The following is a 14,178-nucleotide window of genomic DNA, read 5'->3' on the forward strand; positions in this document are numbered from 1 at the left end:
TTTCTACCTTTCTTCTTTCTCTGCTACACCAAGATTGTACCAAACCGTGACTTCACGCTCATGCATGCACTATAAGCTTGCGTATGTGTGCATCAGGATGGGGGTAATTATTTCAGTGCTTAGCACACCCACCAAGCATGGACAACACCTCAGCAGACTGAAAATTCCTAAAATCCACCGAGCTATTTGTCAGTGTGCACATGTGCAGACTTTGACTGAACCAGAACAGTAGCTGGAAAACCAAGCTATAAAGCTTTAGATGAGAGGAACCACAGATTTGAGTGATAATTCTCTATAGATAATTATGATTACATTACATATTCATTTGATCCACTTTTATTAAAAACAAAATATTATAGCTGCTGCTTTTAATGAGTCTCTAAAGTAAATACAAATAGTAAAATATGTAATCCCACATTACTCTAGCACAAGCATAAAAAGAATCACCACTTGGAAATCACAATAGGAAATAGTAGCCTATTAATACTTTTAAGTTGCTGAAGTGAAGTATTTGAGTACTTTTCCCTGCTATAGAAGATTCAACAGTATGTAGCTGAAAAATCATTTATAGCAAATATTACCAAAGAGACTTGACCTGCCCTGCAATGTAATCTATCTGTAAGAGATTTCATCCATCATTCCCTCAGTCATATTCTGTCATTTCTAAAGCTGATATGATTGATTACAGTATTGGTAATTGGATGGTTCACAATTGCAGTATTCTAGGCAGAACAAAAAAGAAAATTTCCACTCAGTGATTTCACATTCTCAACTGAATGAGAGGAATTCACCCTTGGATAAATGTCATTTTCTTTTCATTCAGAGTCTGGTTAGCATCAAGGTAGCATTTTGTTCATCTGTGAGGCAAGTCTGTGCCCTTTTGGAAGAACAGATCAATGAGCGAGACTTGTAGTTAATGGTTACTCTTGATTTTGGCAGAACAGTGACCTCACTTTGCTTCTTCACCTCAGAGGTGCAGGAGGCAGTTGTGTGAATGGAAAGTCAGTTTTAGACTTGCACCTGTGCACAGCTGTAGACAGTGATAGTGTAATTTTGCGCCCAGTGAGACAGTCGGCTACCCGTTAGCCAAGCATGTAATTAAAGCTTTAAAAATGTCACCATCCCACAGTGGTGGGCTTTATGCCCCTTATCACTGCAGTCCCAGGTGAGCGTGCATGTGCCAGCATGAGTGCACGAGTTTAATGTTTGTATTTGCTGCATGTGTGGTGGATTTTATTGAAGGTCTTGGAACGTGGTGGCCATCATCACACCGCTGCCTTGATCAGTTGTTAGATGACACCACTTCTCTCGTGTGGACTGGCCCCGCTAATACACCGCACAAAGAAGAGAAGGCTTTGAAGTGGTAGAAGTCTTTGATGCCAGTACAACATCCAGACAGTTAAATGTTGAGAAAATGGAGAAAATTCATCCACCAGGTGATTGTTAAATCCCCAGGGTGAAAATCAAATCTTATGCTTGTAAATCAGTATAGGATTTTGTGGGTCTGTGTTAATCTTCAGTAATAGTTGTTTAGTCCAAATCATCAATGGTAATTCACATTAAAAAGTATCCTGAAACTTTGCACAAGGGAGCTAATAGCAACCCAGCACTTACTTTCCTGCCAGAGAGGTAACTTTGTAGTACCTTGCTGAGGTTGTTATGGAACTCGCAACTCTCAGTGAGATGTAGTTTTGAGACAGAGGTGACAAACTCTCGGTTTCTTCTCTGAGATTTAAGCCACTCCGGCGCTGCAAGGTTGTTGTGACAACTTGCTCCCTGTGAACAGTGCTTTCTTGACACTGAGAAGAGCTCAGACAGTAGCCTGAGGGTCTAGGCTATGTGTCAGAGCTGCTGTCTCACAGCCGATCATTGCCTACTTTGGCCACAGGATTTTTTTTATAAGATGACACTGTATTACATAGACATATCTCAGCAGGAGCAGCAGCAGCAGCAGCTTGGATGTAGAGGTAGAGATTCAGAGGGTTCAGGCCATGTGGGATAATGTCACTGTAATTGGCACTAAAAGGAAGAGCGTTTTCTGTCTATGCCACATGTAGTTTTGTTTTCTGTTTTTTCTTCTTAGAAAACTTTAAGAATAACTAGACACAGTTCCTAAAAAACCCACATACTACCCTTATCAAAAGCTGAGAAAGAACTAACCAACCTCCGAGATGATTAATTCTCTGTAATTACGAAGTTGGCTGTGTAAGCTACAAGTCCTGACTCTGCTTTACCTTGACCCAAATTTTGATGTGAACAGTTTTAAAAGCCCTGCTCTGTATTCAAAGGGCTACCCTGCCAGGATTTCTGTAATGGTTTTAAGTCACAGGTCATATTGAACTACCTCCAGCAATCATGGAAGCAGCAAGACAGGGGCAGGTCATGCTGGTAATTGCTGTCTAGTGGCGTGTGAGAGCTTTTCATGTAGATACGGATGTTTTTCTCTTTTCAGGCGTGATGTCACTCTTTCTGCCACATATTGCATGCTGTTGAGTTTGTTGCCTTGCCTTGTCTGCAATTGTGTTATGTAGACACACACGTAGACCGCATCCAGGCACGTGGTAATGCATCAGCATGAGAGTGAGAGGGTAAGCGAGTTGAGTAAAAATAACAGCATAATTTGGGAACCTCTGGAGAGTTAGGGTGGGACTCGAATGAAATTGCTGGGTGTGTGTGAGCAAGACAGTGGAGAGAGTTAGTGTGTGTTTCTGTGGCTTGTTGTTTGTGTGGACTCAAATGTGTGTGATGTAAGTCCCAGATTTAACTAGACCGAAGCTATGGTTGTGGTCGGGCGAATCATCAGGGCTTGTCAAAAAAAAAAAAGGCTTTCCACCTCAGTACAGTACACAGCCTTGGGTGCATTTATGGTTCATTGTGTTTTTCAGCTTGTGCAAAATTTTTTTTTAAAACACCAGTGAGCCTGAGGTGAGTACAACCATTACTCAGGAGCACAGGAAGGTGACATTATCTTAAATCGACCTCGAGACTGTTTACTGTAAAAAAAAATAGAAATGAAAAAAATTCTGTACAAGTTTCTGTACAAGTTTGACCAAACAAACTTTGAGCACTGGAACTAAGTTGAGTACATGCAGTGTAAGTTCCAGTCTTCCCCCGGAGAAGCCCTCTCCTGCTTTTTGTGTCCTGTTCCCTGTATTTTATCTACTATGCCTCTTCACTCCATATACTGAGAGAAAATACACACTGCAAATCACAGTTCTATTTTCCCAAACCAAGGCACTCTTGCTTGCGCAGCATTCCCAAACCCAACAACAGATTGGAATCTCAGAGCATCGCTCCAATAGGGGAAGCCAATATTTGTTGCATTGTTCCAATTTAGAGCTGTTTGAGGAACAGATTGAAGTTCAGGAAAAGATATAGCATTACTCTAAAGAACTATCATGGACACAGGGACGTGACTGTATGTCCAAATTATCACATTTCACCAAGTAAGATTAATAACACCAAAAGTAAACATGTAAGAAATGTCAAAAAATGTATAATAATAATCAAAATCATAATAATAATGATAATGATAATGATAATATAATACCAACTTTCTTTACTTATCAAAGAATATAGCATAAAGTGCTTTACAGTATAAGGAGATAGATGAGCAATAAGGCAAATAGTAACATAAGTGATAAAGTGATTTATATATACATATATATAACAACATGCTCACATGGCCCATAACTCTTAATTCTCTGTCTTTCTCACACACACACAGACACACAATCAGGACTTAATCCAACAAGAGAGAAAAAGCAGCTTGAAATAAGGAAGCTGGAGCTCGAGGTGGTGAGAAAACTGGGAGGACTGTTAACTCAGCATGGTGTGTGTGTGTGTGTGTGTATAAGAGAGGTAGAGAGACAGAGAGATATAGAGAGGGAGAGAGAGAGATAGAGAGAGAGAGAGAGAGAGAGAGAATGTGAAAGAGCGAAAAAGACAAACTGCACATGTGAACATTTGCTTTGCGCTTCAAAAGCCACACTGTGCACCACAGATAAGGTTTTGAAACAAACAAGCCATCTGATCCAAGTCAGCTTTTCATTCCCGCTCTTGGAGAGACACAAACATTTCTTCACGCTGAATTAATCTACCCTATGATCTGGGGGTCACAGAGCGGAAAGGGTCCTGCTGTGAGACGATGAGCCTTTGATGGCAATATCATCACTCCGTCATTCTCTCTGTCATCCTTCACCGAGCCCGTGAGGCACCAAGCATGCTGAGGTGGACTGAAAGTACAAGCATAAACAGTGACGGAAAAGGTCAATGAAACATAGAAATGGAGAGGAGCAGGAAATGGATAACACTGGAAGTTTGAGAAACCTGACAGCAAAAAATAAAATAGTAATGAGAGCCAGGAGACAGTCAAAAGTCAGTCGGTTAGCCAGTCGGTCTGTCAATCATGTTATGTTTTATACAACAGTCATTCATTCAGTCAGGCGTCTCATCAGTCTCTCTGTCAGTCAGGCACCTGGTTTGTTATTTTGTCCATTTGTCATTCAGCCTGCCAAACAGTGGGTCATCTCATTTGTTGGTTACACAGTCAGCGAAGCGGTCGTCAGTTGGTACCATGAGTCAGGCATTCTTCTGGATATTAAATTGATCTCAGTAATCAGTAATTTAGTTTAGCAAATTTGTTTATTAATATGTGAGTCTGACATTCAGGAAATCAGACGTGCTTTTGAGACAGTCTGACAGACAGCAAAGTCAAGCGCAAACATCTCCCTCATATCCATGTGTGCTTTGGTCTAAACACAAGAAACCAAAATCACAGATACCAATTGGCAAACAGAGACACAGAACAACAAACAAAAACTGGCAATAACCAGGCCGATAGACGAGTGATAAACAGACAAACACCAGTCAATCGCATGAAAAGAAACACACACATAAGCCTTGCTAACCTGAAGTTGTATAAAACACCTTAGTCATATTTTTGTGTTCTTTAGCCTAAAACAAAGTCTGGGTTGATTTTACTGGTGTGTACTGTATGTGTGTGTTTCCTGTCTGGCCAGAGAGAGCAGAGGGACAGAAAGAGATGAGAAAGTGAGCGATCTCACACTCTCCTGACTGTGTTTGGACAGATGGATCATCAGTCCACCACTAGTCCACCACTCACATTTGACAAACGTGTTTGTATGTGGTCCCGTGTGTGTGTACGCGCACGTAAGTGTCAGCGTGACAAATACAAAGCCGGCATTTAATTGGGAGCCTATTCATTATGTATAGTGTAATTCAACCATCATGAAGTCCTCTGCAGACAAAATCAATAGCGGTGTTAATATGATCCTCTCTCTACTCGTCACTGCAGGAAGACTTTGATTGATTAGTTAGCTGACACCTCAACTTCCAAAATGCAAAGTTACAGAGGAGTGTGTGCGTGTATGTGTGTGTATGTCTGCCTTGCAGCTGTCCATATGCAGCTGAATTTGTTATTATGTAACTTTCAAAAACTGTGATGCAAAGAGCTATTGACTGTCTGAGTCCATTTATTATTCATCTGTATATATTTTACTGCAAGCAGACCAGTCCTTTGCATAATTATTTGTCAACTTTTTTGGAGGTTGATAATATGCAGTCATAATAATAATTGTGTCATTTATATACTGTGATGATGTCAGACGTTTATGTTAAACATGGTCAGAGTTCCAAAACATGAAATGAATGTATGTAAAAATGCTCTCTCAAAGTCAGCCCACTCTAAAGGCTTTATTTGCAATGTTACCTCTACTTCCTGCTATCTGATGACAGATTGTTTGTGTATGCCCACAAACAACCATCTGCTCTATAACCTTTGTTGCTAAGGTTGTTCCATGTGTTGTTTGTGTTGTCCACTTGCATATTTCAGATCTGATTTGGAGCCGAACAGTTACAGATGTATTTGAGAGGTTGTTAGAAAAAGATGTGCTTCACTTTGTTTACACAGTTTCCGGGGTCTAGCCAATCAAAACAGACTGCACTACTCAGCAGGGGAGCCTTAAAGAGACAGGAGGTAAAATGGCCTGTTACAAACAGAGGCTGAACTGAGGGGCTGCATAAAGGGCCGGTATCAGACAAATAAGGTTTTTTTTTAAATAGCAATCAGACATTTCAGTGCAGCCCAAGAATATAAATTTAAATATGTAAATGTGCATGCTACATCTCCTTTAACTGTCGGCTCAGATACCAAGCAGTTCACATACAACATTTTGTATAAAGTTTGTGCATTATATGAGTTTAAGTTCATGGAGAAAACATATTGAGGCTGTAGATTTATCAGAAATTAGATTTTTTGTATTTACTGGGTTTTTTAAATCTAATGTTTAAAGAGTACAGAATTTATACTGTATTTGTACTTCATTTCTACGGTATTTAAAGGAAGCAGAAACAACCTCAGATATCATCCTGATAAAGGCAAATTAGTTCAAACATTTGGGGAATAAAGCATGGTATTGTGATGTTGAGTTATATAGCTCTCATTTTTATTGTCTGAGACTCTCTGTCTCTGTTTGTTCCCAAAGTCAGAAAAAAGACATCAAAATTTAACATTATCCTCACAGAAATACTGCATTATGCTGTATCATCTGCTCTTTATGCATTTCGAATGACAATATCGTTTACTCTATGTTTATTTTTTATGTGGCTAGGGCTCCCTCTGCTCTATGTGCTGAATATACCAGTGTGTTATCCATCACAAGGTCTCAGGGTGATTATAGTGTGTGTGTGTGTGTGTATGTGTGTGTGTGTGTGTGTGTGTGTGTTTGTGTGTGTGTGTGTGTGTGTGTGTGTGTATGTGTGTGTGTGTGTTTGCTGTAAATGTACTGTACGTGTGTTCTCCTGTGTCTGTATGTGTAGAGGTGTGAAAGAAAGCAGAGGAGGGTGACGAGGAGGTGGTGGAGGTTTGTGCTGATGCCCTGGAGATGATTTAGAGTTTAGACCACTGAACAGCACAGAAAGCTCTTCCAGTATTCTCTCACAGGACCAGTCAGTGACTTGTGGTGAGCTAAAGAGAAAATAGGATCCACCAGAGATCACTTCAGGGAAATGAAACAACACTCAGACAGATTAGTTTTGAATCAAGCCATGGCTGCATGAGCATAAATCAGATGCAGAAAAATATTTACACTATCTTGGATTTTAAAGGTGTTAATTGTTTCACAATTTCACTGTACTGTGTAACAGTGGGCTTTCATTAGGATTCATTTGATGCAAATTAATAGATATGGAAAGTAAGATAACCACAATACACATATGCATGAAAAGAGAGCATTTAAGTTTCAATTCAACACACTGAACATTTAGTTTTCACTGCTGCCTGCCAAAAACACTGCTGGACATTATCGAGTTCTGTCTTCATTCATGTGTTCAGTAAGGAGAAAGCATGGGCGATTAAGGAATATAATAATAAGAAGAAAGAACTTTGTTTGCTGAACATGCATGTGTGTGTGCAGGCATGTTAACACTGACAGGAGGTCATGTGCGGGGCTGTAACAGAGGGAGCAAGGTTAACATAGAGCACTCAACTCACTGGCCTCGATTCCTGCTCCTGTCAGCTAACCCTCTGTGCGTGTGTGTGTGGGGGTATGTGTTGGCAGGAGACACATGCACATAGGGATCCATGTGAATACCACAGTCCTTTCATATCACTCCCATGCACACATGCACACCAAACTGCAGAAACATCAATAATCTAACTTGCTATGTCAGGTTAATCTCTTATGAAATATTTTCACTAAGTGAATGCAGACTTAAAAGTCTACAGGATAATATTAAAAATGACAAGAACGCCCGAGCGAGTAGGCTTCCTAGGGGAAACGACTCGCTTGCTTTTAGCTACAACAGGTAAAATGGCTTTTTGGTGAAAAAAAAATAGTTAAAGACTGTCAAGGAAACTAGCAGACAAAGAAAGGTGACAGTTTGACTAAAGCAAAACTGCAAAAGAGTTCAGAAGCTGACGTGTGAACCGACAAGACGAAAGGGAAAAGGAACAGAGGCAACCGGCAGTGGCTGTCACTTGCTTTCCCCCACTGTGGATGACAGGTGTTTTACATTATTTTGTGGGTAAAGGAAAATCACATACCCACACTGCATGTGCATTTCTACAGTGTACTTTGAATGTATTTTGTGCAGGCCCCAAGGTCATGAGGCTTATTTATATAGTAAAGGCAGAGTAAACCTTCCATTCAAGGAGAAAATGAAATAAAACCACCACACTCACTAGCATTAGGGTTTTCATTTGAAAGCAGGAGTAGAGAGTTGCCTTGTGTTCTATCCCGGAGCCACTCCAAGCTTTCCAGCACCATACATTCAGAGAGAAAGAAACAAGGTTTGTCTAAAGAGAGCAAACCTTCACTTCTTCTTTCTTTTTCTTTATCGCAGTAGCCTTTTTTTCTCTCCACATTTTGATGCCTTCCTACAAAAAAACACATGCTGCTCATTTGCAACTGTGCACATACCATTCACACTAATTCAAGTCTGTCATGGAGGGAGGATTGTTCTGTTCTTGCTCTATACAAAGTGCTTTTCTTCCACTGACTGGACAACAGATAAAAAGCCCATTTCACATGCAATAAAATAATAAGAATCCTGCACAGGTTCAGCTACAGTACACATTTCTGTTACGAAAACAGCAAAATGGTCCTCATTACTGCCACTTTACGGCTCAGTTCTTCTGTATCTTTACTCACTCCACCACACTGCTGTTCAGAATGAGGTATATACTGTCAGGAAGGCTTATTCTTCTGGCGTGCACAGTGTGAATCATTCTCGGTAATACCATCACATAAATGATTAAAAAGTAATGATGTAGATGGTCTAGACTGCTCATCAATTCACTTCTAAAAAGAAAGAAATCACGAGCAATTGAGTTGTTCAAACTGCTTTGTTTTTCTTCCATCAAATGACTTTTCTGGGAGGCATGAATGTGCTATAAGCATTATATAATAATCATATCCAGCAATTTGAGGGTTTTGCTGTGAATAAAACATATCAGAATCACAGCCGTTATAGGATTTAATTGACCCACAGGGAGTTCTGCGTAGCTCCATACATACAGTATATCAGTCATATATACACTTAATGAAATAGGCTCTTTAAAATGAATGCACACACACAGCATCATCCAACGACTACTGCCCTTCATCAAATATAACAAAGCTCCTGTGTAGTGGCAACACAGACATGAACTTGCACAGTATATCAGACACTGGACGACACACACACACACACACACACACACACACACACACACACACATACATACACACACAGTGGGTGTTTGAGGTAATGCAGAACCGTGTCTGATTCATGCGCAGGATGTCAGAGGTGAGAGGTGTGAGGTCTCTGGGTGCACACACGCTGCTGGTACTCAGCATAAAACTCCCCCGACCCCTCCCAAAATCTGTCACACTCTCTTCTTTGCACCTCTCTCCTTCGTTCTCTGCTTGTGAGGATTTATTTTTACTGCTTTTCATCTCCTGCACTGAATCCTCAGTGATCGCAGCGATACAGAGGTGTTACACTGTAGCAAGCTTTTCAGCAGCTGGATTAAAATTAAATGTGAGATAAGCCTTTGTTTAAACCCAAATATGTCATCTTCTCTCTCTGTCTCTTATTGTATCTCTTCAGGTGTGTCTCTCCAATGTTCTTGGCCCCTGAGGCCTGAGGAGAAGTGAGCCAAGCCCAGGCCCCCATGGGACGTCCTGTTACCCAGCATGCACTGCTGCTCCTGCAGTGCATGCTGGTCCTACGGCCTGGTGGCGTGGCCAGTAGAAGAGGACCGGTGCTGCTGCCAGAATCGCCCTGTCACAAGACAGAGCACCCACTCATCCCGCACTCAGGTAGGTTTAATACAAACACACACACCAGACTGAGACCACTGAGCAGGCTCATTAAATTTTGATCTCCCGCCAAAATTATGTGAATATTATCTGTATGCGTCATGTAGTTATTTATACCCTTTTCTCCATACATTTCCCCCACACATCATTCCATCACTCAAATCACTTCCCATTGACCTCTCCTTCCCTACCTTTGGTACAGTCAGATTTGTAGACCATATATGGCCAGCTTCTGGATTCATCACCATTATGATTGTTGCTAAGAGACATATACTAGGTATGTGCATTGATGTCACTGAGGCTGATGTGAGATGCATCTTGATGCATTGCTAATGATCCGATGCCTTAAATATACATATGAAGCAACTACCAACATGATACGATTCACCCTGATTTAATTCAACACAACGTGATTCAACGTGATACGATGCCATGCAAAAGCAATGCAATGCAATTCAATATTGTACAGAGTTTTAATTTTACTTCTTAAACATGCAGTGAATCATAAATGAAACTCAAAAAGTGTCATTTTTACTTTATTTGTTTATCTAGCGTTGCAACTCAGTAGTCATCTCATTTATGGTGTTTCTTTTTTACCTCTAAAAAAACATTTGGACCTTTCACAAACAGCCCTGAAGCCATAGGGCCTCTACTAATAATTACATATGAATTAATTAGATTTTACTGATGCAAAGATGTAAGAAGTGATGGATCACAAGTTTATCCCAAATTATATGAGGTGCAGTTTTTTAACCACAGCAGATGCATTGAGAACACTTAGGGCAGTGCACAGATGTGAATCAGTGAATCTTCCCATCCCTAATATTACTTTTGGACCTCTGTTGTTGCAAATAAATTGATCACCCAAGAAAAAAAGTAGTTCATTTTCTACAAAGTAGCAAAGGTGATTTGGAGTAAAATAGTATCACTTACTAATTAGGACCCTCTTATATCCGTTCCTTGGAAACACAAAATTCAGGCTTTTCTGGTTTGTTCTTTGTGATCAGAATCATTTATATCACTCATTGCTTTCCTTTTTCTCTTTTCTTCCTGTCCTTAATTTCCTCCCTGTTCTTTTCTTCACGCACAAGCAGACACAATCTTCTTTGTATGTGTTAACTACATGGCGGTGCAGTTCTTAGATACAGTATGTATACTACATCAGATTTCATTGCCCTTACCCTTGATCTTACATTGCTATCGCACAACTAAACTGCAATGAAATGCTGTGTGGATGAAAGTATCAATAGCAATCAATGCAGTTCTGTCTACCCACTGCAGTGTAGCAAAATGTCATTGAGCTGTTTTCAGTCCAGCAGAATTCCAGTCAGATAATCACACAGCATAATGTCTGAGAAGAAATTGACTAGAGGACCAAGGTCACTGCATCTGTGCAAAGATCCACATACATGCCAAAACTCCCGTTCTGTGTACTGTACTGCTCTCCATCTTCAAGCCTTTTTCACTCTCTCAATACAGCTTCCTTCCATCTTTGTCACTTCATTGTTAGCTGAGGTGGCACTCTTCCCTCTGTGCCAATTGAGTGTAATGATGATGACTAACTGCCCGGCTAACACATCACGTTAGGTTGAGGGAGGGGGGGGGGGGGGGGGGGTGAGAGGTCTTGGGTCAGCTGTGGTCAATGCTTTTGCGTTCTCTAATGTACCAGAACGGCCCATTAAACTCCAGTGACTTAATGGTATGGTTGAAATATAGGAACATTAATAAAGAGGGTTGACATTTCAGTTAGTAATCAAGCATGATTCACTAACACAAAGCCTTCTGTACAGATTAAAAGAGAGAGGAACTCAGAGACTTCATGGTGGCTACGGTTCATTGTCTGAATGATCTGCTGTGATGAAACAATGATGCAGTTTCTTACTGCAGGGAAGTGGATAAAAGTCTCTGTATTGGACAAATATTTGATAGTAGTTGATACTGTATGGCGAATGTAAAGAAGTTTACCAAAATTACAAAATTCATTCACACTTAAGTTTAGTGCATGCAGATACTGTTGGTTTTATTTGCATGTATTAAAATAGTCTACAAACTTTGCTGTGAACAGTTTTCCTTGGAACTTTTGTAACTGTCCCTTTACATGCAAGACAGACAGACAGACATCATCTGGCATGATCAGTTACTGATACCCCTGTTCACACATACAGGCTCTCTGTTGTGTTTCACAAGCCTGAAGCTTGGGGGCACATTTTAGCATTGAGCCTGTAATTTACATACTGATGGGACAGTTACTTTCCCCGGTTGTCACTGCACCAGCGTACAACATAGTTGTTCATTTCAAGAGCAATGTGTTTCCATGCAGCTTTTTTTAAATTCAAGTCCTGGTAGCTAAAGTTTTAATATAGTGAATGTGGAAGCCATTGAATGTGATGATCATCCTTTTCCCCTTTGTTTGAAGTACTTTTATGTGCTTGAGTGGGGAAGAGAACAAGTGCTTCTGGAAGTTTTTGAGTTGCATTGATGCAGAAACCAGTGCAGAATACATGATAATTCCATTATACTGGAAAGTCTGACCCCAAAAAGTTCACCCAAAGCTGCTCATAAGGTTGTTGACTGTCAACTCATCAATTCTGTTGCTCTGGTTGAAACACTCTACAGCTTTACAGACTTTGCACAAACACTTTTTTTTGTTTGTTTGTTTTTTGGGTTTTTTTGCTGTAATGTGAAAATAGATTAAGTTTCAACCCACTTTTATCGCAGTTCGTGAAGTAGTCACAAAATGTAATCTGAATGTGTCTGAATGTGAAAAATACGTACTATATCCGCTGCAGGCACGAAAAAGGTACTTCCTATTGAAATATATTAGTCTGAAAGTCATGCTGAGTGCCACAAAAAAAGAACTGAAAAATTGTGTCCATGGAAATGAACCCGTTGATTAAATTTCATGACTACATCACTAACTGCCATAAGACTGGATTTGAAGTTTTATCATTATACTTTGTTTACTTCCCTCTCAATGTTTTTTATTCTCACCATGTGTAAGAATCAACACCTTTACAGAGCAGCTGCTAATTCCCCTGCTTCATGAAGGTGTCCATTTATCTCTGCCTTCACAGTTATATTTGCCTCTGTTTTTTAATAACTTTCCTTTCATGGCCTGATGATAGTCTTTGTGTGGTTTTAACACACCTCATTGTTCCAAGTTGTCCAGTACACAAAGCTTTTTTCCGAGACTACCAAATTATAGACCTAGCCTTTTTTGCAATAAACACAAAAAACGTATGAGTCATTACAGAATATGCTGACACATATACGTGTACGCACGCATATATATATGCACAAACAGTGTGTGAGTGAAGAGAAACATCTCGTTAAACCTATTATCATTCTCTTTTGTGAGTCATTGTGCTCCATGTAATGTAGTGTAATCCCTAGTTGTTGAGAATGTGCAGTGCCAGGCTGCCATGGCTCCTCTTCAGCCGAGCTGGGAGGACTACAAACACATTAAATATACCCCTGTGGATCACAACACACAACATTCCCACTCTGCTCAGGCAAACCTTATCCTTTTGGACATACACAAACATACATTTAGAGCTTTGGCTTGAGTCTTAAGCCCCTTTCATACATGCAGACTATCCCTAAATTGTTGAGGAATATTTCCTGCATGGAACGTGTGAATGGGAGCAGGGATTGATATTCAGGGAAAATCTGTACGGCCAATTACCCACCTCAAGGCCTAGCAACATTTCAGTGAAAATACAGCTGTGTTGTGAATGAAAGCAGTAATATTGCAGGGACTGGCATGCAAATGGTTGCTATCGAAAGACGCTTTCATGTGGCGTGAGCAAACCAGTGGTGGCTGGTGACTCAAAAAATTGGGGAGGACTAGAAAAGAACCAACCCACAGTGTCATGTTATTTTACAATAGTTAGCTATTCATCTCTACTTTCTTATGTTCGAGTTATGTTATCGTCAAATGCAGGCAGTGCAGAGACCTTTCGTGGGGCAGGTGCTCAAATTTAAAAAGGGAAGAAGAATTTAAAACATCGACACAATTTATAGCATATCCTGTTTAATTATAGCAACCCATATTCAAAAAGAATGTAATATGGACTCTGAACAAAACACATCACACGATATCATTTTTATATTTGTCCCTCACCCGATGAAATCAGAGATGGGGACACATTTATAATACTGTTCTATTGTGGGAACAGCTTTATGTTCTCATCAAAAACACCCAACATATATCATGATATACATGTTTATGTTAGTCTGGGTAAACCGTTCAAAGCAGCAGTAGATTGTGTGCTAAATAAATTGGAAGGTTCACTTTGAAAATAGAACAAAACCTTGCACTGCATGATTTTTCCTTCATAAAAAGGATGTGTTT

The 14,178-nt window shown here is 40.1% G+C and overlaps 2 protein-coding genes across 2 annotated transcripts in view; one reads left to right on the forward strand and one right to left on the reverse strand.

The window, feature by feature from the left end:
• mtrr (5-methyltetrahydrofolate-homocysteine methyltransferase reductase) overlaps nt 1-14,178 on the reverse strand; it is a 295,323-nt gene that overhangs the window by 128,143 nt on the left and 153,002 nt on the right. The gene's annotated exons all lie outside the window — the stretch shown is intronic.
• sema5a (sema domain, seven thrombospondin repeats (type 1 and type 1-like), transmembrane domain (TM) and short cytoplasmic domain, (semaphorin) 5A) overlaps nt 9,677-14,178 on the forward strand; it is an 86,909-nt gene continuing 82,407 nt past the window's right edge. Inside the window, exon 1 of the mRNA XM_053342746.1 lies at nt 9,677-9,824. Within this exon, the coding sequence (XP_053198721.1) occupies nt 9,677-9,824 (148 nt within the window). The remainder of the gene's footprint in view (nt 9,825-14,178) is intronic.

Source organism: Scomber japonicus, chromosome 21, assembly GCF_027409825.1.
Source record: "Scomber japonicus isolate fScoJap1 chromosome 21, fScoJap1.pri, whole genome shotgun sequence".
Lineage (NCBI taxonomy): Eukaryota > Metazoa > Chordata > Actinopteri > Scombriformes > Scombridae > Scomber > Scomber japonicus.